Below are 23,459 nucleotides of genomic sequence, written 5' to 3'. Positions count from 1 at the left end.
CCCGCCGCCAGGCCCCGCCCCTGCGCCCGCCCGTTAGCCCGGCAACCGGCGCGCAGGGACCCCGGCCCGGGAGCAGGGAGAAGGCGGGGCCGGCGGCGGCCTGCTGCGCCTGCGCCGGGGGCTCCAGGCCCCGCCCTCCCTCTCCGGCGCCGCGGGGGGCGCATGCGCCTAGAGAGGCGGGCCGGTGAGGGCCCCCTGCCGCGGGGAGGGCGAGACGGAAATGGAGGGGTCTGCGCGCACCCGCTCGGCCCCGGCCCGGCGGCGGCTGGAGAGGGCCTTGGGCGCGGTGCCGGGGGCGGTGGTCGCCGGGGAGGTGGAGACTGGGGCTCCGACCCGCCGCGGCGGCCCGCTGACCCCGCCGTGTGTGTGTGTGTGCGCCCGCGCAGGGAGGCATGGAGAACTGCTTGGCGGCCGCGGCGCTGAACGGGGTGGACCGACGCGCCCTGCAGCGCACGGCTAGGCTGGGGCGGGAAGTGCTGGAGCGCGCCAGGACGAGGGCGGCGGACTGGCGTCCGCGGGAGCTTCCCCGAAGCAGCGTGGGGGGCGCTTCCCGGGAGCGGCCCGCGGCCGGCCCCCAGCGCCTCCTGCCGGGACAGGTGAGGCGAGGGCTGCCGTGCCGGGCGGCCGCTGGCGGCCCCTGACGGAAGCCGTGAGGTAACGGGACGAGGGCGGAAAAGCCCTCGGAGAACCCCTGACGTTTGACAGATTCTCCCTGGGGGGTGTGGGGGTACCTACCGCCAGTGCCCCGCCCGGGTGGGTGACTTTGAAAAAGATCCTTACACGCTGCCCTCTGGTATTACAGGAAAGCTAGCAGACCTTTCTTTGTCCTGGATAAATTGCGTGTCTGCTTATTCTTTTTAGAGTGGAATTCTTTCTCAGTAAGGGCCTTCTGACCCTTGCAGAGGCCTTTCAAACAGTAAAAAAAAAAAAAAAAAAAAAAAAATGCTATTCCCAAAATGACTTCTATTGTCTAGCGAATTCCAGCTCTCACCTGTGGTTTGCCATTTATTCGAATAGAGAGAAGAAAGACAACCAACCCTCAGTGCTTCCTTCAGGACAATGGCAGCATTCATGGACTATACCTCAAGTCAGTGTGGGGTAAGTTGGTGTAAGCCAAAGCAGAGCTCGCCTGGATGCACCTGCACACGGGCCACAAAGTGGATCTTCGCAGACTTTAAGGAGACTCTGGAGGCTACCCGTCTACCCTGCCCCACATTCGTGGCCAGATTGTAAACAGGGATTTAAACCAGGTGATAAGTCCCAAGTTAGAATGTATTCAACAAATATTTATTGAATGTCTAACTGTAGGTATGATTGAGGATAAAGCAGTGAACCAACCACAGAAGGTCTTTGTCTTCATTATTGTTTTCAGACTGGGGCAGGGCCCGGGGAGCTTATTTGCTGAATTCCAAAACATTCAAGTCCAGATATTAGGGATTTTTTTGAACTTTGAACTGAAGTTAAAAAAAAAAAAATCAGTAAGGTTGCTCTAAACTGCAACTGAGACTTTCTGGTTTTCAAAAATGTATTGAAACAAAAACTGAGGCAAAATCCCTAGAGTTTAACCGCTGTTGCAAGTAAGGTGGTTTTTAAGTCTGTCCCTGTGAGTCTGTATCACTTGTTGGCCACGAGGGTGGTTACAGCCGACGGATGCAGTGCCCTCAGCAGAGGAGGTGTGGCTTAATGGCAGGAGCAGCCTCTCAGAAATGAGACCCATGATCTGCCCCTAACTGGCTCTAATGCCCTGGGCCAGTTAATCCCACTCAGCCTACCTTCCCTGTCATAAAATGAAGATCTCTAAAGTGCTTTCCAGCCTTTAGAGTCTGTTTCTTTGGTCTTCACTGAGAGATGAATTTGTCATAAATTGTAGCATGAGGGACTTAGGTGATATTTTGGGTACCATTCATTGAAATGGGTGTACGAAGATTTGAAGATCCTCTTCTCAAAACCATACACTAGGTCATCATTAAGTACTCTGAAGAAATGGTGAAGGCAGGCCAGCCTGCATCCCAAGACATTACCTGCCTGGAAGCTACTCTGATGTCTAGGAGTTAAAGCCCACTCTGTGGTCTCTGCCAGCTTTAACATGACGGGATTCTTTTGTGGTTGGTTCTAAGGATGCTGGTCTGCAAAGGAGAAGGAAGAGAGTAACTTGTTTCTGTCCTGCTTTTCAATTTCACATATTAAGAGATATTCAAAAAAATCTCTTAATTTTTTGCAGAAGCCCTATTACTCCAACAACAGGAGTCATAATCAATGCAATAATGGTCCAGAGAATATTATGTTATTCTGTTAAGTTGTTTTAGAAAAATCTAGCTCTTCTGTGTAGAGATCAACTTAAACATTTTGGTTCATGGTCCACTAAAAGGAAAAACATTTGTCTTTGGTTTGAGGTTCAGTGAATTGGTGCTCTTCATTTTGATTTTCAGTCCATACTGCAAGTTTCCACTCTGGAATGGAGTCTCGGACCGAACCCCTTGTCTTTCTGGAGATAGAATTAAGAACAGTGTTCTGAGTTTGCCTTTACAATTTTAAAGCAATCCCTAAAATACATCATTAGACCTATGTCCTGAAGTGTTTTCCCCAGCTTCGCATTCTTTTGGTCTCATGCCTTAAACACTGAACACTGTGTTCAAAACAAGCAGGCTTGTGATGTCCTCATCATTAGTCATAATCAAGGGCAAGTCTAAGGTTAACTTCGAGGGGGAGGAAGGAAGTAGACAAGAAAAAATGTAACTGCTTTCTGATCCTTTGGATTATTCTCCTTAAGTTAGAGACCTCTTCTTCCACTCCTCCGCATGGGGAGAAGGGTTGCCTAGCTATTGAGTTTTTGTTACATTTCCTGTTGTATTTCTAAATCTCAAGGAGATACTCCCCTCTTCCCTTGTCCTTGTCTGAGACTCGGACAGTAAACATGGAACAGTTCATCAGAACTTGTGATGAGAGGAGGTGGAAAGGCATATGTATTTGATATTGGGATGAAGATGTTGTGACAATTATTTAACCTGGCAGAGAGCATGGTCCTGCCCAGCTGTGGTTGGCCAGAGTTCTTGCCCTACAAAGGCAGCAGATGGCAGCAAAGTAATGCCAAATGCAACTTCCTCCTCTGCAGCCACTTCACATGGGCTCAGATTTGTTGGATTTCAGAGGCCTGTCAAGAGAGCGGGTAATTTACTTTTGCTCTGTTGCCTCCCTCCTTAACCATACTTTCCTCAAGTAACGGAGTTTTTTTTTTGAAAGTTTGACCAGACTATTTGGTTACCTAATATCTTTCATGTTTCTCCTATAGAAATATTATTCATCTGTGCTGGAGGAAGGAGGGGCAGCCCACGTCTCTCGTTATCACAGAGGGAAGTCAACGGTGCATTTGTGCTGGGACATGGGGAATGGCCAGGTATGTATCCTCAGCTCCATGTGTTGTGCCCTCCGCTCCCCTTCCCTCTCTTAACAGAATTCTTTTCCTAAAATGTCAGGAAATAAACTATTAGTAATGAACAATTACAGGCCTCTCACTACAAACTTACTTGCCTTTTATCACATGTTCTGGAGAAGCCAAAGATTCTACTTGTTGAACTGATACAGTAGAAATTCATTGTTGTTTTTGGAGGAGGTGTGTTGTTTCATTTTGTTTTTTTCTTTTTAAACTCCCACTAGTTCTACTCAAAGGTAGCAAACTTAAGTTCAGAGTCTGACCCACAAGTTGGATTCCTAACTTCTCTGGCCTGCAGGTTTAGGGAAAGGAAGGGAGAGGGGCCCCAGGGATACGCCTGAGGGCTAGATGCACACTGGGAGGTCCGTTCTGTTTCCCCGGCCTGAGATGTGTGGAGCCACATCAGAGCCTGAACCCTGATTCCCTTTTCTGGCCTGACCCTAACAGGGGGTTACATGTAGACAAGAGACATTCCTGTCCTTCCATTCCTTCCTATAAAATGTCAGTTGGTGCCTCTGAGGGAAATTCCATCTTTCCCCGCTATTACCCGGACTCTTGGGAGAAGCACATAAGAGAATTCTGTTTTCTGAGAGCCCATTAAGTGTCAGTCACTGTTGCACTTTAAATTTCCAATCTAGTCCCCATGTTGCAGACTAGGGAACTAAGGCTTAGAGAGATCAATCTGCCCTTTTCAGTAAAAGCAGGAGTTAGGATTCAACTTCTGGTCTGACTCCAAAGCCCATGTAAGTATAAAAAGTAAGCATGATAAACATCTGACTGCAACTACCTCACAGAATCCACTAAAAGCCATAATAACTTAGATGACAACTTAGAAGAAACTGACAGAACAATTGTTAGTTGTTCCTAATAAACTAAGAGAAACTTTCTCTTTACAATCCAGAAGTCAGAGTCTGGGCACTGATCAATGTTTGTACTTGTCTCTCCAGAAAAAGGAAACCTCCCTCGATCTTGGAGGCATCTCTCAAGCGTCGGAGTGCGCTCTAGCAGCATCCCAGCCTGTAAGTACACATCTCCTCATTGTTCTGGGCTTCACCACCCGTGCAATTCCATGAACCCACTGAGTTGGTTATAGGGTTCTTTATTCCAGACCTACAGTATTTTTATGTTGGGACGTTCCAGTCTTGAGAGTACAGCATTTAGATTCAGTGTAAAATTATGTCTTTTTGGTATCCTTCCTTCACTTGAAGCTTAAGGGATACTTTTTGTGCCTGAACTCATAGTTGTGGTTGGAAAGAATGCAAAGTATTCACTTCTCAGTTCCTACAGCTCAGCTGGGCTGGCACTCGCTCCTGCTGGAATTCCACCATCTGTTCAAGCAGCAGGAGGGGTCTGACCCTCCTGCTTACAAAGTGAAAACCATTGCTGAAATTCTGAAACATACAAATTTGGTTAGCTCAAGTTCCAGAACATTTGAAGGGATTTGTTCTCATTTTTCACAAATATTTCTCTGTTAAAAACACAGTGATGAGTTTCTCATTTTTAGGATAAAGAAGTACTCATTAGTTCATGAACCCAGGAAAGTTTTGGGAACTTGGAAGGACTGGAATTCAGAGGAAAGGAACTCCAGCATGTTGCTGTGATAGTTTGCTTAATCTTTGTTTGTATATTACCATGCTACTAGCCAAGATTCAAAATATACTAGAGTTAGTAACAACCAAGAATGTTCTACTTCTAGTACAAATATAAGTTAGGCCAAGATGCCTCCCAGACTTGCTGGATTTTGGTAATGCTAATCTTCCTGATACTCATGATGGTGGAATCACAGATGCCAACCTTGACCCCGTATTTCCTTTTATGCAGACAAATGGAATATTTTTCGCTTTCTGCAATTCTGATAGAGCTGTATTTTCTAAAATCTACCTTTGTGTACTTATGTGGTCAAAGACCAATAAAGAGTTGTGGCATAGTCATACACCTTCATGTCAGTTAAATGACAGGTAAATAAGACCAATTTTGCAGTAACTGGGCATGAAAGGCTAGAACATAAAGCAGCTTTGGAGAAAAGTTGGTTTTAAATCTATGCAAGGTGGAGGTTGGGGAAGAAGTTTCATGAAAGTATAAATATTGCCATTTAGTCCTCCTAGTAAAGTTTGCTGGCCTGGGTGTGGTGACAGAGATGACAGCTGCCGCCTGTGGCTCCTTCTGAGCAGGGAGGAAGTTCGTGGGGGGTTCCCAGCTGTGGGATAGCAGCTCTTAATTACAGGCTCTCTTCTGGTTTGCAACTTTGCTCTCAGCCATTTGGACTGACACCCCTTCTCTGCCTGTACTTCCGCCCACTTCCCAGTCATGTGTCAGGTCTGTCCTTGAAAGATGGGTTGTGCTGAGCACAGCTTTAAACACAAATCTTCCATGAACTCCAGCTTCCAGTGTTTTGTATTATAGGAGCACCAGCCTGCTAAGGGAGGGCTCTGGCCAGCCAGCTCCTTGCTGCATGACAAAATGGAATCAACTCACAGTGTGTTCAGCTTTTGGAGAAAAGAATATTTCATCTTCCTCTTAATGAATTTAGCAAACAAAGCACAATTAGAAAGATTCCCATTATTCCATGGTACCTTGTCATTATTGCTGCTCTGTGCTAACAAGTCCCACTGTCTGCTTTTGAGCCCCCAAACAATGATCCCCTTTTCCTCTACCTAATTCCTCTCTTTCTACAACCAGGAGTGTCCCTTTTATGACCCTTCATGTTTGTATAGCATTCTAGCACTTGCCAGGTGTTTTCACGTACATGTTTATGAAAGTACACGTGGTACTTACTACCACAGCTTTAGAAATAAGGAAACAAGCACAAGGAGAGGCTGAGACTTACCTAAGTGACTTTCCTCTTGTCTGGCCAGGCCAAGCCTTGAAGCAGGACCTCCGTCTCCCACACCAGTGCTCCATTCCACTGTGCTCCTGGCACACCAAGGTCGCCTGGTAGAGGTGCTCTGACGGCATTGTGACCTCTAGTCTCAACAGCTAATACCTGCTTTTCCTTGCAGGCTGAGAACATCTCTAAAGACCTCTACATAGAAGTATATCCAGGGACCTATTCCGTCACTGTGGGTACAAGTGATTTAACCAGGACTCAGGTGGTAGCAGTTGACTCGGGACAAAGTGTGGACTTGGTCTTCCCCATATGATGTTGACCATCATGGCTATCACATCACCTTTTTTTTTTTTTTTAAGTAACAAGAAGAATAAAGTCACCGTATGATTTTCTTCATATTTACACAGTAATCCTGCTTTCAGGGCTGACTGTAGAGGGTCAGCCTTTCTGGGAACTGGAGTTTGTGTCTTTCAGTGTCTATTTTAACTTAAATGTTTAAGACCCCCCTCCCCCTTCTGCTGAAAGTAATAATGTAATGATGCTGTCTTAATAGTTCTTAACTGCTTATTTTCCAGGTAAAAGGTTAACTGTGGTAATAAAGGGAGAGATTTGGAAATGAAGAGAGTTCCTTTTTATTGGCATGAAGAGGTGAAACAGTGTCGTTCATGGTCAGCTGTAGGTTTATGAAAAGGTGGCAGAGAGGCTGTGGACACATTTGCCCAAAGCAGACCATCCAGGCCCTGCAGCTTCTGTGGAAGAGAAGTAGCCCCGCCCAGGTCCCTCACGGGGAACCCTGGCCAGGACCACCACGTGCCTGTGCCCCTCATCTGCAGGGAAGTTGTAGAGCATGAGGTTGCAACTGCTTATGCACCCATCACATGTGGCCTGCTTTCTGTCCCCGTCCGTTGCAGGAGGACTTGGCAGCCACTTGGTAACACCTCCTCAGGTATTTATCACTGCTGCTCTTTTAGCTTCCTATAAGGAAAAAAAAATCCTGAGAGTCTGATGCTGTAATTTTAAGGATCAAAAGTCACTGATCTTAAAAAGTCTATGATGTGCCCTGAACTTCTCGAAGCTACCACGCCAACAGCAGTTTAGTTGCCTGGTAGTTCATCTCATTGTGAACATGACAAGTCTGTCCTCAGAACAAATGCCAGTATTTTATATGATGAAAACCAAGTTTTAAGTAGAGCTGTATTAGCATTCCTAATGAGGAACAGACTCCCACAGACAGAGTCTGTAGTCCAGCAGACCCATCCCCTTCACCATAGGGTCAAGTGTCATTTAAGTAAGAAGTCTGTGCTCAGCTTTGTGGGTTCTGTAAGCCTTCTGAACTGGAATGCAAAATTGTGGGTATGTGCATTTTCCTGGGAAAAGACAGCGCGGGAGTTCTCAGTTTCAAAAGGGGCGTGGAGAACCATGTCAGGAGTCCTTAGGGAGCCCCTTCCCAGCCATCCTGCTTTTTACCTGGCTCCTCAAGGCTTTTAGTCTGAGAGCATTCTGGTCCCTCTGGTGTGTCGCTGTTGCCTGACTTTGTTTTCTGTGTTCATCTTGTGGCAGGATATGTGGTGGCTTCACGCCACTTGCTTCCAGGACCAGCTCCCTGGTATTCCCCATCACTATAGCTTGTACTCTTGGCTCTTTGTTGCTCCTCTTTTCTTTCCAGATGGTGCCATTTCCTGCTCCTAAACCCCAAATTCAATTAGTTATGTCGCACATGCCACCATGGGATTAGTATTGATGACTGAAGTAGAACTATATGTCAGATATCCCCAAAAGTCTTAACTATCTGTAAGCTACCTACCACTGTTCTCTATTTTGAAAGAGAAATAAAGTTTAAGTCATTTCTGGCCATCATGCTTTCTGGATGGGTTGTATCCAATAACTACATTTGGAATTAGGTGGGAACAAGGTACCAGACGCAATTTTCAAAACAGCCAGGAGGGTAAGCAAAAATAGCCAACTGGCACTCTTGCAGGAGCTTGTAAATCTCCCTGCTCACAAAGAAGAGGTAGTGAGCTCTGAGGGTGGGGCAGGGTGGCTGGGTGTGTGTATGTTAAGAGGTTGAGTGAGGTAAAACAAAATAATGGGAGATGTGACTCCCTGGGGAGTAGGAAAATAATCTGAAAAGGAAGGACTATTGAATCCATCCTCTTCCTGGCTTATAAAACTACAGATTGAGCCCTGTTTCAGTCATAAGCTCTCCAGGGAAGAGAGCAGAGTAACTGGGGGCAGCCAGCAGCCTGGCCCTTCTAGAATTGTTAGGTTGGGATCAAAGGGAATTCAAAAGTATCAAAGAGCATGGAGGGCAGAGAGACCCACAGTGGGTGTCTCAAAATTTTTTTTTTTTTTTTTTTTTTTGGGTGTCTCAAAATCTTAAAGCCCTTAGCAGTGGTACTCTTTAACCACACTGCCTCCCTGCCCCAGCAGAATGTTCATTTAGTTCACTGAATGTTAGTGACCTCAAGGCCCCTAGAATCTAGTCTAGTTCTGGGCTTAGCCACCTCTGCCAACTGACTTAGGCATCTGCTTTCTGGGCCTCACTGGGAATTAAATGGGACAGGCATGATGCATGCCAGTGACACACAACTTCTAAACTTATGAGGGAATCAACATGGTTCTTAAGGGGAAGATGGGGATGGCTATGGATGGCCAATGACAGTAACACTGCCCCATCTTGTAAGGAATGAACAGCAGGATGCAGTGCCCTGCTTGTTCCCGCTCTGGTTTACTATGGAGACCATCTGGAGAGTTAGGGTCTGGTGACCAATGAATGTTTAAAGACTAATTTCTGTCCTCTCAGGGCATGGGTGACTCTAATCAACACCCGGAGGCATTTTGACTGTTCATCTAGAGAAAACTCAAGGGCTCCAAGAAAAAAAGGCAGGGGGCGGAGGTGGGGGGCAGGCACAGACAATGGCAGGGCCCCGGCAGGAGAGCAGTGAAGAAGGGAAAGACAGTTGTTAAAGAGGGATACAGACCTTCGCCCGAAGATCAGCCCATCCTCTTACTGGGGTTTATTGCTCAGGTGGAAACCTACTACTTCCCCTTTATCACCACCTCCCCATCAACGTGGCCACGCTCCTAAGTGTTACTTCCAATCCCAGACAGGATATGCATGAGTGAGATTCCTAAGAGACACGGGGGAGGGAAGGGAGCAGGGTCTTCAGCCCCACCTAAGAGGTAGGTATACCTAGCTTCCCAGGATGCGGCTCAGACCCGTTTCTCCAGTATCTCCACCCAGGCTGGCGGAGGCCACCCTGCCTCCTTGGACACTTCTCAGGAAGGACGAGGTCTGTGTTGACTGTACCGTCCACCATCAGCCTCTGGGGGAGGCCCATCTGCAGATCAGTCTCCAAATCCTTTTCAGAAGATGAAGAGGAGGAGGAAGAAACACCCAGGGGAGCTCGCACTGAAGCTTCATCTTCTTTAGGATGCACTAGGGGCAAAAGCTGTGTTGGGGGCTTCGGTTCCACCTCCGAACATTCTTTGGCTGTGCCCCCTGAGGTCCTGGTTAGAGGCCACCAGGTAGGTCCAGCCAGGGAGCAACAGCAGAGGCAGCCCTGGCACAGCAGTTGGCAGCAGGCGGGGGGGACGCAGGGAGGACATGGGAATGGAGTGCCCAGAGAAGGCCCACTGGTGACACATCCGGTGGCTGGTCCCCACAGAGAGCAGCAAGGGGCCCAGAGGAGGGGCCTGGGGTGCTCCTGGATTAAAGGCTTGTGCAGCCTCTCCACAGCCTTCTTCCAGACAGCCAGGGGCACCCACTGAACCCTGCCTAGAGGCACGGTCGCTGTGTTGCCATTCCAAAAGTGAACAGTAATTTCTCTTCCTTTCCATGCTGTGTAACAGAAAGAGCAACATTTTGTTACAATTACCTCTCCTGTGTCATGGACAAGGGTTCTCCTAACCCCCAAAACAAACCTCAGTGCAGGCCCCTGCTCTGTGGGCCTCCTGGAGGGCACCTCTCCCTGGAAAGCCTGCCGGGAGCATTCCTGCTGCACCTGCTCCATTCAGCCACTTCCCAGTGCCCTTGCATTTACCTCCCTGTCTCAATTTTCATGGGGAAAGAGGAGAAGCCTGTCATGCTCTGAAAGGCAATGATGCTGACTGGTGGGCCTGCAGGAGGGGACTGTCACAGGAGGGGACTGTCCCAGTCTGTGGATAACTTGATGGGGGACGAGTCATAAGTACTGGTGTGAGCCCAGCTTAACCCCGTCACACCATAGGTTAGCTAACCAACATAATAGTTTTAGGCTGTTTTGCCCGGATATTTCATAATCTGAAAGATACGATTTGTGTATCTGTTGCCACACCCAGGATTAAGCTGCTAGTAGGGGGTAAGGATTTTTTTTTTTTTTTTTTAATATATCTCTAAGGCCCTAAGCTCACCTCTAAGACATTTTTTGCTCTCTCCTACCAGCCTGGCTCCCTCTGGGGACCGATAGGTCAGAGTAGCTTCCCTTACCTCGCTGGGGCTCTCTTGTCCCCGAGCCCAAGAGAACAGTGCCAGGGCCGTACCGCTGTTGGTCTGGCTCCCAGGGTGCAAGCACCTTGTCCCCAGGTTCCAGTGAGTAGTCCATGGGTGGCAAGCACTGAATGACATCCTCTTCTAAGACTATGCTCTGCCACTGGGCTGGCAGCTTTGGGTCTGTGATGAGGGGAACCTCAAATTCCACAAGCAGAGCCCCCTGTCTCTCCAGCTGTGGAAAAGAAAACACAATGAGATCTGGCGTTAGGAAGTGGAACAGGGAGCACTATGGTTCCCTGCAATGCCCTAGAAACAAGCCCTGGGTCCTCCTTAAAACAGTGAGAGCCATCTAGGGAAAGGACAGAGACAGATGCTGCTTAGAGCTGATTGTGGCAGAGACAGACAGGCTGTACTGTGGATGCTATGCTCTTCCCTCTACCTCCTTTTGCCATGGGCAACTCTTGTCACTTCCTGCCATTCCTTTCTCATTCTCTTCCTCTTCCTGGTTTTCTTTGCTCCTCTATATATTTGGTCTGCAATTCCCAGGGATAACCTGGGTCCTCTGGATCTTTCCCCATTGTACTCCTCCTCCTCTCAGCACCTCTGGAAAGTGTTTTCCCTGCGTCCAAGACCAACCAGAGATAGTGTATTCATCCACAGGCCCACACAGGCAAAGAGTAGCTGTGGCCTAACGTGAAGGCAGCCCTTGGCACTGCCATCACCTCAATGTGGAGAGGTTTGGCTAAGCAAATGAACATCATAAAAGGGAGGGCAAGAGGAGCCTTTAAGCTGTTTTGAAAAATCAGTATGATTTTGAAGAGAAATAAAGTCTGGTGACAAGTTACTTTGATCACCAGACAGCCTATTATTTGAACAAAACTCTGCTAATATTTCATTGGAATTCACATATTAGTTATTTGAAAACAACAAAATGACTTTTGAATGGAAATTCTATAATTCAGTTTTTTGGAATTCACACTTGTCTTCCTTCCATGAGTCCACATTCACAAAGTCTGACTCTGAGAAGAGAAAAATCCCAAAGAAGTAAACAGCCACTGAGGTAAAGTACAGGCCTGGCTTCCAGCACGCAGGGGACCAGGCGCAAAGGCAGGCATGTGGGCATGTTTTGTTCCTCTTTCCCCTAGGCTGGTGCCCAGCACTCGACACATTGAATTTTCCTGAACAAAGCACTTTTTTACTGTAAATTTTCTTCACTGTCACAGGTTCACTTGTATCCCTCCAAAATTCATCTATTAGAATCCTAACCCCTAGTACCTCAGGTTGTGACCTCACTTGGGAACAGGGTCATTTCAGATATAGTTAGTTAGGACAAGGTCATATTAGGCTGAGTAGGGTCGGTGCCTCATGGGGCAAAGATTAGGGTGACTATTCTACACACCAAGGAACATCAAAGGTGGTCAGCAAGCACCAGAAGCTAGTTAGGAAAGGCAGACTCTGCCTCACGGCCCTCAGAAGAACCGATGCTGCCAACACCAGTCTCCAGAACTGAGAGACAATAAATCTCTGTTCTTTAAGTTGCCTCATTTGTGCTACTCTGTTACACAGTCCCAGCAAACTCACTGCCTTTACACTTCCCTTCTAGAGCCTGACCATGAAAGACGTACGCTTATCCAAGAAACCGTACTGTTGGCCACATACAGCTGGGGCGTGGCGGGTACGACAGGGCCACCCTGAGGAGCGTCCTGGGAAATGTGAGGAACTTGCCTCTGGAGCAGCTTTTCTCTGAGCCCGGTAATAAAAGCCATCTGGTCCCCTTCTCGCCAGGACCCATGTGTCAGCAGCATCTCCAACTCTTCCCAACCAGCCAGGCCCCTGCCATGCTGAGTCAGCAATGTGGAGACATGGTTGGTAAGATACATATCTGGGAAAAAGCAAATAGAATTAGGGAGTGGAGAAAACCGAGCCCTAAAAACATCAAGAAACACATTTCACGGGACACCTGGGTCGCTTAGTGGTTGAGCATCTGCCTATGACTCAGGTCGTGATCCCAGAGTCCTGGGATCAAGTCCCCATTAGGCTCCTTGAGGGGAGCCTGCTTCTCCCTCTGCCTATGTCTCTGCCTCTCTCTCATGAATAAATAAAACAAGAAAGAAAAGAAAAGAAAGAGAGAGAGAAAGAAAGAAACCTTTAAAAAGAAAAGAAAGAAAGAAAGAAAGAAAAGAAAGAAAGAAAGAAAGAAAGAAAGAAAGAAAGAAAGAAAGAAAGAAAGAAAGAAAGAAAGAAAAAAGAAGAAAAGAGAGAAAGAAGAAAACATTTCACAGATCGGAGCAGCACAGCAGTAGGCATATGACATAGATGGCTATGTGGAACAGAAACCCATGTAAAAAGTGGCTGGACTTCCAGTAAAACAAGATAAACTGGTGGAAAGGGCAGAAGGAGAGGACAATGAAGGGAACTACCATTTGGGGATTGAGAATTGCATCAAGGTCATCAAAATGTGATTAGCCTGGATCTATTCAAGTGAATAAATCCTGGTTCTGAGGCTGAACAGCAGACCAGGAAAGAGCGCTGGGGAGGTAAATCCAAGGGCAGTGTGTGGGAATCCAGGATGAGGTATGGTGTTTGGATGGCTGTACCAAAAGAGTAACATTGGAAGGATGCTTGATGCTATGGGATCAGGAGGGAGGAGGAAGTGTTTGAGCAGGGGAAGCACAGAAGAGCTGGCCTAGGGACTGAGAGGAAAAAGGAGAAGCTATTCCTGGAAAGGTTTGTGGGCAGGGCCAAACCAGGGCTGTAGAGGGGTGGATTATTGAGTCAGGGTTTGGTTTTCTGAAAAAGCTGTTTACTTTGTGGGCAAGCCTGGAAGCAGGGACGTTTACCTCTGGCTTTGAACAAGATGGTCCCCATAGGTGAATCCAGAAAGTGGGTTATTAAGGGTTCAAATTAGCATGTCCCTATGTGAGTGGCATGGACACAAGCGAGTCCCTGGAACTTACATTACTTGTGTATGCTTGAGGGCTGAGCTTCCTTTCCCTTCTGCAATCACACTACACAGCCCACCAAGGTTGATTCGGGAAAGGCCAGGATAACTGAGGGTTACCGAGGGAACCTGAAGAGGTAACTGGCCAGCTTGCCTTAGCTGCTGGTTGCAGAAACCCTAATTTCTCACGTGGTGCCAGGGCTAGTCTCGTAGTTGGTGGTAAAATGAGTTAGAAACTCTTCAACTGGTGATGTCTGACTGCTTCTCTCACCCATGCCAACTCTGATATCTGCCACCTTGCCTCAGAGTGCCAAGGGAGTACAGTTTAGACTGGAGTCATGTAAGACCACAAGCAAACCATAGCCCACACAGGAAAGAACCTTTTCAGCCTTCCCAGGAAGCAAGTTCTACCCCTCATGGTACACCATCGAGAGCCAAGAACAGAGAGGAACAAGAGGGGCGCACATCACTTCTGCCAGAGGTTGCAGGGACTCGTACCTGGTGAGGAGGTTGTGCCGGGTGAGCCAGGGTGCTTGGATGGCAAAGGGACAGGTGCAGGAGAGTTCCCAGGGAGGAGCAGGGCCAGTCCAGGAAGGGGGCTTCAGGGTTGTGGCCACACTGCAGTATTTGGGCTGAGGCGTCCCAGTCCCTGCAGAGGATTCCATGGCCTTGGAAGAAACCACCTGAGAACAAGCACCACCACTGAGTTGCAGCCCACAGCCCACAGCACAGCAGAGGGCAATTGGCTGGTGCAGGGCTCACTTCTGGGGTTTACAGACCCCACCTGCTCCCACAGACGAGCTCAGGCTGTTCTCTGAATCATCTGCCTTGGAAACTTCAGCTCAAGAAATAGGGGAGGGCTTGAAAGAGCAAGAGTTGTGACTTTAGAGAAACCCAGCTCTAAATCCTTGTATGCTCACGTAACCACAGAGCTTCAGTTATGGCTCTGGAGATGATATATGGAAAGCACCTGGCTGATAAGTAGCTCAATAGATGTTAGTTTTTTCCTCCTCCCCAGTTATAGGGACTCTGGGATAAAACAATACTTCCCTTCACAAATATGGTTGGCCTAACCCTAGTAACAAACCCCCAATCTGAGCCACAGACTCCCTTCCTAATCCAGTGACCTCAGGACTAACACTAGCCCCCGCTGATATCCCAAGGTCATGTCCTTCATAGACCTGTTCAGACGTGACGGCTGACACCCAGGATCGAAGATCACACTGCTGCCCCAGCCCACCAGAGTTCTGTTAGAGTCTGCCCCTGCCCACGTCCACAGGTTTGACCCCAAGGGGACTTACTCAGCCCCAAACTCCTCCACCTCTGCCTTCTGACAGTTGGGGCTCAGGGCCTTAGCCCAACGGACTCCTGGTTGCCAAGCAGGTTGCCATGGATGCGAGCCAGCAGGAATGCTGTGGACTGAGTGAGTGTACTGAGCATGTGCAGAGGGATGACAGGGGGGCCGTGGGTGCTGTGGGTAGGACAAGGGGGCAGAGGGTTTCCCTGGGGAAGAGGGGAGATGGGGAGTTGGGGACAAAGGTCACTGCACCCTCAATTCCCCAAAGCTCAGGCTTCTCCACTACTGGAAGAGGCAGTCCTGGTGGGGAGCCTTCATGAATCCCAGGGAGTCTTGTGAGGGAGGGAGCTGCCCCCGCCCAGACTAAGGACTAAGGACTATCGATCTGCCTCCATCCTGTGCAGACAGGAGGCTAGGTTAGGTGAGCCACTGGCTGGCTGAAGGACTCTAAGATAGACTTGGTCTGTAGTTTAAAGCAAAGTAGTCAAAGGTATGGGCATGTTGCTTGTCTGTAACAGAGAGGACCCTGCTGAGGAGCAGAGATGTGACCACTTGGGGGTGATGAGAGTGGACACTGGTGACAAAGGGAACAGAAGTCTGGATTCTGCTCTCATTTGAACATCCATGGGACAGGCTGGTATTTTGAGGCATCTGACAGTCATTGTGTACTTGTTATGTGCCTGGCACAGTGTTCAGGGGAGAATACCAAAAAGTATGCAGGGACATTTGTGCATGTCTCCCCCACATCCATTCCCCTCTTCCAACACTTCCTGTTTCCTTTCGCGGGTCCATTGGTAAAAGAGGCTGACCGTTATCTCCAGCTCCACAGGTAGAACGTGTGTCAATCAGCACATTCCATGCTCCAGTTCCACTCTGGGGATTGGTTAGGTATGAGTATGTCCCCCAGCTCTCCAATCAGAATAAATCTCAAGATTTGTGTTGGGAATCCTGGATTATAGACTTTCTCTTTTCTCCTACACATAAATAAGAAAGGACATCGTTCTAGGAGCCTCTGACTGCGTTTTTGGGGCACTGAAGCTATTCCCAGAGAAAGGGAGGATAGACCTAAACAAAACAGGTTCTTGGTGACACTGTTGAGCCCTGCCTGAAGGCAGCTCTATAGCTAGATGCTTCCATTATGTGAATCTTTATTGATTATACAAATTGGGATTGTATTTTCTCTCACTTGCAACTAAAAGCATCTTAACTGATGACTGCCCTCACACAGCATAACCTACTAGTCAGGAGGACTGTTGCTAAGGACCACATACATAAAAGCTGAGTTATTTGGTGCACAAAGTTGGAGTCCAAGAAAGACCAATGGAGTCTCTGGCAGTGAGAGAAGGTCACTTACTTCTGAATAAGACAGGTGGGATTTCAATGATAAGAGGGAAAAAGGAGAACATTCTTGTTTAGGAGGCTAGAGCGAAGAGAGAAGGATTCATTTATAAGATTGCTTTTCTCTTTTGGAGGAAATGGGGTGTCATGAGAAAATCAAGGTGTGACTATTTGGAAAGGGGCCATATTGGTGGGAGCTTTGCAAACCCAGCAGATAAATGTAAACAACATAGTAGTCAGAAGGAAGACGTCATGAGGTTTGAGCAAGGAAGTGACATCAAATGCTTTAAGAAAAAACATCAGAGTGAGAATGTAGCCAGTTAATTCTTGAGCCCAAGAAACCAGAGAGGAGACTGTGAACAGTGACCAAGATAAAACATGACAGGATTGGAATAGGAAAATAGTAACACCAAATATTTACACACAACATCTACCTGATTTGAGGCTCTTTACTGAGTGCTAGGAATGTAGGGAGGAATAGGCCTGTCCCTATGTACTGAAGAGATAGATGTGTAATACAGTGTGTAAAGATAGTAGGATGGGAAGTGCAAGGAAATATGTGTACAAAATAAATGAACGAGTAATGGCTGGAGTGGGAAGACTTCACAGAGATGACACTGGAGATGAATATGCCAGTATATGGAAAGTCTGGGCTGGGCTTGGCCACAGATGGGGCTCGGGATTCAAGGTGGAAGTCACAGGAATGGATATAGAGACATTTTGAAGGCAGACTCCAAGATATGGGGCAGTGAAGGACAGGCATGGCCCCTGTACATTTTCTGGCCAGAATAACCTGTAGAATGATGATGCTATGGATAATAGAAGATTACTGCTACTACTACTAATGGTTATGCATACTTATGTGTCAGGATAATTTGTTAATTCTCCAAACATAAGGGGAGAATCGTTGCTCTTATTATTCTCATTCTGTGGATGAAGAACTGAGACATGGAGAGGAGGGAGCAGAGTCATAGTTTAAACTGAGGCAGCTTGATTCCAGACTGCGATAGCCTTCTTAACTAGACTAAGCTGCCTAAAGAAGTCTTCTGCATGCAGGGAAAAGATGACTGTAAAATAATTTCAAATCACAAGATTTTGTTAGCTATCTTTGCTTCAGTCTTGGGATACTTTCTCATCAGGACATGGGTAAGGTATAAATATATAGATTTCCTGTCAACCCCAAATTATAACAAAAAGAACTACCAGACTCTGACAAACCAAGGGAAGTTAATTGTGATCATTTAGCATGAAATGTTTGCAAAGGGCATTATAAACATTGATTAGTCATTGATCAGACTTTACTTTCATGAGAGTTTCTTACAGCTGAGACTCTGGCCAAGTGTGTGAGAAGGACAAGGTGAGGGGTATAGAGAATCCTGGGGACTCCTGCTCCTCTACAGTTCTTGAAAGAAATCACCAAAGCTTAAGACATATCTTCTCAACCCCCATAAGATCATGTTTTGTACATTTCAAACCCTGGTAGGAAATAATCACAGGTGGACATTTGAGCTGTTATCTACTATGCAGAACTTATGTTTAGGAAAAACTATTGAATGATGCTGTAAGAGACTCCATTTTGTGAGATTATTTGTTTCTATTTGGAAACAATCAAATGATTCTGAAAATAGGGTCAGTGTGGTGGCTGGTGGCTGCCATAAGGGAGGAAACTTTCCCAGGGTTATTCTTGGTCTCAGCCTTATCAGGGTACAGAAGAGACTGCAGGTAATTAATATACTTGATGGCAGCTCTGAGAGTTTCCACTTTGCTGAGTCGTTTCTCCAAGTACTCCTCAGGCAGATGATGTCGGAGCTGGGCATAGCCTTCATTGACACACTTTACCCGCTGCCTTTCCCGCTCATTCCTTTTCCTGATAAAGGCTGGCCCATAGGAGTATTCACACCTTCTGTAATTTGGATAAGACATTGGGAAGGCGAAGGGGCAGGGTTCACCGTAATTTTCCATGATCAGGGAATCGCTGGGAAAAGGCAGCAATGGCAGATCTTCAGAGTAAGGTGACGGCACTGAGGCATCAGGATACAGTTGGAAAGTGACCATGGGGTCAAGATAGAAAGACCTGGTCAGTGGCAGGTGGGCAGATTCAGAGACAGCAGGTAGTTTTTCTGGCAGATTAGAGTAGCTTCGATTGTCCATCATTTCCTCTTTAGCCTGGAAACATAACCAAGTTTATTAATTTGACCAGATCAAAAGAAAGCAGATATCATGGACTTTCTCAGAGATCAATGTTTTAAAGCCTTCTCTGCTTTGATGAATACTTTCTGAGCTCATTCTGAAAATGATATGGGGTAGCCATACTCTGTGGGTAGTAAGAGAGGATTTTTTGGTAGTACAGAGAAACATTAAGTAACATTGACTCACTTTGTGAGAAAGTTATTCCTTTTCAACTCTTTCAATCCTGGTGATTACAAAGATACAGTTTTAATCTTGTAAGAGTGTGTGTGTGTCTTCCACCCTACTAGAATGCTTTCTGATCCTCCTTAGATGGAAGTCTTCAACAAATGATAGTATCTACTAGAATTTAATAATATTTTGCTGTTAATTTCTATCGTGAATTATATTGATTTCATGCTTATGTCAGTGATACAAAATTTCCTTTAAAAATATATCTGCTTGGAGGTACTTGGGTAGCTCAGTCAGTTAAGCATCTGCCTTCAGCTCAGGTCATGATCCCAGGGTCCTGGGCTCCTTCCCAGCAGGAAGCCTGCTTCTCCCTCTGCCTCTGCCTGCCACTCCCCCTGCTTGTGCTCTCTATCAAATAAATGGATAAAACCCTTTTTAAAAAAATAAAAATAAAATAAAAATACATCTACATGAACAAATTGAGGGTTGCTGGGGAGGAATGTTGGGACGACGAGGTAACTAGGTGATGGGCATTAAGGAGGGCATGTGATGTGATGAGCACAGGGTGGTTTGTGTGCGTGTGTGTGTTTTAGATTTTGTTTATTCATGAGAGACAAAGAGAGAGAGACAGAGACATAGGCAGAGGGAGAAACAGGCTCCCTGGTGCGGGACTTGATCTCGGAACTCCAGGATCACGCCCTGAGCCAAAGGCAGACGCTCAACCGCTGAGCCACCCAGGCGTCCTGAGCATGGGGTGTTATATGCAACCGATGAATCACTGACCTCTACCTCTGAAACCAGTAACACATTGTAGGTTAGTTAATTGAATTTAAATAAAATTTTAAAAGTACATCTACTTGATTAAAAAATGGCACTTCAAGAAAAATAATAAGTAAGTAACAGGACAGGTAGAACCGGGATAATAAACTCCATGAAGTGCATATAAGTAACTAAAGTTTGGGAAACACTGAAGTACCACAATATTCAAATACATGTTGGAGACACTACAAACAAGTTAATGATCATGCAAGCTCACGGGCATAGCCTTCTTAAATAATACCTGTTATGCCAGGGGCAAAACCAAAAATAAAAATAAGAAAGGAAAAAAAAATAAGAAAGGAATCTTTTGCTTTTAAAAATTCACTTTAGGATCCTTTAAATAGGAAACTCACCTAACCAATTTAAAACATAGTCAATTTACCTATTTTTACTTCCACAGAACTTTAAATATATTGAATGAAGTGAATCTGTATTTAGTTTTTTTTTTTTTTCATGGAACATAAGGATAAAGCATTATACCCCAAGAGGTCCCAAACCAATACAGTCCTTTTTTCTGAATAGGTCTTCATGTATCTCATTTATTAAACCACCTTTTTACCTTTGACTACAATAATAAAACCACAACAGATTTTACAAAGATGTTGCAGTTTAATTACTAAACTGGGAGGCAGGGTAGTGCTGTAGGAAAAAGAACGGTTTTTCTTTCAGTTACAACACCCCTGAGTTTCAATCTTGGCTTTGTGCCTTCCTAGCTGTGTGTCTTCAGGCAAGTTCCTTAACCTTTCTGAGCTTCACCTCTTTCCTATGATCAACTGAGGTATTAACTATTCTGCAAGGTGGTTGTGAGGATCAAATGAAAAAAGAAAAAAACATAATGCATAGGCGTTAGTGCTTTTCCTCTTTCCTTTCTTTACAGATGAATACTTGTTCAGTATCCATTTCTGAACTGCACCCTACAGAAAAACCTGGCTTATATTTTCCCTAACACTGGAAAATCAAACACTGATCTATCCAAAGCATATTCGTTGAGAGATGACCATACCTAAAATGGAGAAGCAACAAGAAATCTGCCTTGGGCATCCAGAAAAGAGGGAAATATGACTTTCTGTTAATTCCTCAGGGTGTGATTTTTCAACATTTTTGGGAATGAGGGCTTGACCTGTATGCTTGGCATGTGTAGAGAAAACAAGGCCACTTTCCTCCCCCCAACCCTGTTTATGAGCAAGATTGGATAACATAGTCACTTGCTTCTCTAACTGAGCAGAGCAACAACCTGCAGCCTAGCACCATGTAATGAGAGGAGCCACCAATATGCACCAGAATTCAAGTGCTGTGAAGCGTATCACTTTACGGTGTGAAAAAGCCTAGCCTATCTAGTATGGCTGCTGAAAGACAAAAATGACTGTGAAATCAGAAAGGGAAGTCTGCGATGGTTGATAGGGGGTGAGGGGCGGAGAGGGTGAGAGGGGAGGGTGAGAGGGGAGTGCGATGATAAGAAGTCATGGTGGGACACCCTGGAAAGGAGTAAATGCCAGGGAAAGCTCTTCCTAATAGGGGGCTGGGGTGGGGGAGCGGATGAGATAAATGTGAAAGGCTCAATTAAGAATCAAAACAAAGGAACAAGAAATGAAAGATTCCAAATTACTGACCAAATGGCCTAAAATATTTCACTTAAAACAAAAATCTCTGGAAGATTAAAAACTAGCCAAGATTCTGTCAAAAATAAAAAGTTGCTAAGAGAAAAGAGTTAGGGAATTCCCAAGACAGGAATTCGAGGGGGTAAGAGATCAAGAACATGTATGGCGGAAGCTACAAAATGATGGCACAATGGGGATGGAGCCTGTCTTTCTACATCTCTGAGAACAGCAGAGCCTTATCTCTGCCTATGGCTAGCAAGCCAGAACTGACACAGTAGAGTATCAAAATGCAAAGCAGATGTCAGCAAAGCCAATTACACATAAGAATTCTTGAGGTATGGTTTTATCTTGACAGATAATTTTAATGTCTTAAACCTTGGCCCAGATGAAATCTGGGTAATTTATATATGCCATGGGTACTTAACATTTTCTAGGCTTTAAGTAGACTATGCATAATTCTTGGGTAAAAAAATTTAGTGTCTCTGTAGACACACTGTTGAGCAGCTTTTGTTATTGGGCATTTCCCAAAAGTTCATCAATCAGTGTAATGGCATTTAAATATGATCATCTTTTATTAAAATAAATTAATCACAACACAACAGAGAGAATGAAAAACTCAGTAGAGGATCAAGATAGAAAGCCTAGTGGAGGATGGAAGTGTTTGTAGAAATTGAATACAAGTTTTTAAAAGAAAGCAATATGGACTATTGGTGCTGGGGCTTTGCAGTTCCAGATACATGCACAGCTAACTAATGCACCTATCTTGGGAAAATCTCAGATTTCTGTCTTCTGGGAAATAAATGATGAGGTCTTACTGATAAACTCCTAAGAGATTCTGGTAGTGCTGCTTGGCATAAAATTTCAACTTTTCAAAGGTATTAAAAATATCTAGCATGTAAAAAACAAAACTCTGTAACTGCACATATAATTGACTTATGGAATGTTAGAGATGGAAGGAATCTTAGAAATCCTCTTATCCAATCCCTCAGACTGTGAGTTGGCTAAGCTTGCAGAGCTGTCAGCAGAGCAGGGGTCAGAACCTAGGACTCCTGATTTCCAAACCAAACCCTTCCCACTCCTCCAGATGATTTAATCACCAGCAAAATCTGAATCTTTTAACATATGGGCATATTTAATAGTTTAAGACAATGGAATCATCAGCTGATAAAATTCATCGTTTATCAACTGTGCCTGGGAGTTTCCTTAAAGGCCGTGTCCCCCCCCCCCCCCTTCCCCCGGCCATGGGATACTCTGGAAAAGAGTCTCTTACCTGTTTTGTCGCTGAGATGCTGTATTTGGGCTGTGTCAGCCTTAACCTGATTTATAAGTGATCATTTAGTAACTATATGCAAAGTAGCTTACAGTTAAACAGAACTGCTTAGTTCTGGTTTAGCTGTTTTTTTCTACCTAATATGTAGATATGACAACATATAATAATACTAAATAGAAAGGTTTGCTTACAAAACTAGACTCTTGTAACATACTCTTTTGTAAAAACAATGCCTCCTCATTCATCTGGTTTATATTATTTTCTATCAAAATTACTTATGAAAAATATCTGTAAGTAATAGTCTCACAATGTTGGTCAATATTCTTTTCCGTAGAAGTTAAGGCCATAACCAGGAAGGTCAATATGAACCTAAATTTTATTAAAATATCTTTAAATTTTATTTTCCTCTACTTAGATCTTATTTTTGAGTAATTTTATTTTTTTTTTAAACTTTTTTTTTAATATTTTTTATTTATTTATGACAGTCACACAGAGAGAGAGAGAGGCAGAGACATAGGCAGAGGGAAAAGCAGGCTCCATGCACCAGGAGCCCGACGTGGGATTCGATCCCAGGTCTCCAGGATCGCGCCCTGGGCCAAAGGCAGGCGCTAAACCGCTGCGCCACCCAGGGATCCCTTTTTGAGTAATTTTAGATGCACAGCAAAATTGAGCAGAAAATACAAAGAGATCCCATATAATCCTTTCCCTACACTTGTATCTCCTCCCAGTAATTTATTTGTTACAACTGATGAACCAATATTGACGCATCATCACTCAAAGTCCATAGTTTACCTTAGGGTTCCCTCTTGGTGTTGTACATTCTATGGGTTTTAACAAATGTGTAATGACATGTATCCACCATTATAGTATCATACAAAATAGTTTTACTATAAAAAGCCTCCGTGCTCCACTTTTTCATCCCTCCCTGCCTCATGACAGCCACTGATTTTTCTTTTACTGCCTCCATAGTTTTGCCTTTTCCAGAATGTCATATAGTTGGAATCACACAGTATGTAGCCTTTTCAGATTGGCTTCTTGCACTAATAATATGCATTTAAAATTCCTCTGTATATTTCTGTGGCTCCATAGCTCATTTTTTAGTGATGGATA

The 23,459-nt window shown here is 45.4% G+C and overlaps 3 protein-coding genes across 7 annotated transcripts; 1 reads left to right on the top strand and 2 right to left on the bottom strand.

Annotated features, from left to right (window-relative positions):
• Positions 1 to 46: 46 nt before the first annotated feature.
• On the top strand, positions 47 to 19,858 carry AKIP1 (A-kinase interacting protein 1). 4 transcript variants are annotated; one of them, XM_072794160.1, is made up of 6 exons: positions 47 to 184; positions 387 to 596; positions 1,018 to 1,098; positions 3,290 to 3,394; positions 4,378 to 4,449; positions 12,332 to 19,858. In XM_072794160.1, exons 2-6 carry the CDS (start codon positions 393 to 395, stop codon positions 12,473 to 12,475), a joined length of 606 nt encoding a protein of 201 aa, XP_072650261.1. In that variant the 5' UTR covers positions 47 to 184; positions 387 to 392; the 3' UTR covers positions 12,476 to 19,858. The 4 variants fall into 4 exon arrangements, with proteins under 4 accessions (XP_072650261.1, XP_072650263.1, XP_072650260.1 ...); XM_072794162.1 differs by lacking the exon at positions 12,332 to 19,858 and adding an exon at positions 6,430 to 6,877 and having other exon boundaries at positions 57 to 184; XM_072794159.1 differs by lacking the exon at positions 47 to 184 and having other exon boundaries at positions 204 to 596.
• C23H11orf16 (chromosome 23 C11orf16 homolog) lies at positions 6,866 to 15,080 on the bottom strand. 2 transcript variants are annotated; one of them, XM_072794157.1, is made up of 7 exons: positions 14,973 to 15,080; positions 14,168 to 14,352; positions 12,454 to 12,610; positions 10,726 to 10,960; positions 9,451 to 10,098; positions 7,725 to 7,942; positions 6,866 to 7,232 (listed from the first exon to the last, which is right to left on the bottom strand). In XM_072794157.1, exons 2-7 carry the CDS (start codon positions 14,332 to 14,334, stop codon positions 7,200 to 7,202), a joined length of 1,458 nt encoding a protein of 485 aa, XP_072650258.1. In that variant the 5' UTR covers positions 14,335 to 14,352; positions 14,973 to 15,080; the 3' UTR covers positions 6,866 to 7,199. The 2 variants fall into 2 exon arrangements, with proteins under 2 accessions (XP_072650258.1, XP_072650259.1); XM_072794158.1 differs by having other exon boundaries at positions 14,851 to 14,988.
• Positions 17,879 to 22,382, bottom strand: ASCL3 (achaete-scute family bHLH transcription factor 3). The gene is made up of 2 exons (XM_072794163.1): positions 22,350 to 22,382; positions 17,879 to 18,470 (listed from the first exon to the last, which is right to left on the bottom strand). The coding sequence occupies exon 2, from the start codon at positions 18,456 to 18,458 to the stop codon at positions 17,913 to 17,915; it is 546 nt and encodes a 181-aa protein (XP_072650264.1). The 5' UTR covers positions 18,459 to 18,470; positions 22,350 to 22,382; the 3' UTR covers positions 17,879 to 17,912.
• Between the last annotated feature and the right edge of the window lie 1,077 nt (positions 22,383 to 23,459).

Source organism: Canis lupus, chromosome 23 (genome assembly GCF_048164855.1).
Source record: "Canis lupus baileyi chromosome 23, mCanLup2.hap1, whole genome shotgun sequence".
Lineage (NCBI taxonomy): Eukaryota > Metazoa > Chordata > Mammalia > Carnivora > Canidae > Canis > Canis lupus.
Note: the sequence above shows the minus strand (reverse complement) of the source record. Positions and strands in the feature narration are given on the sequence as shown.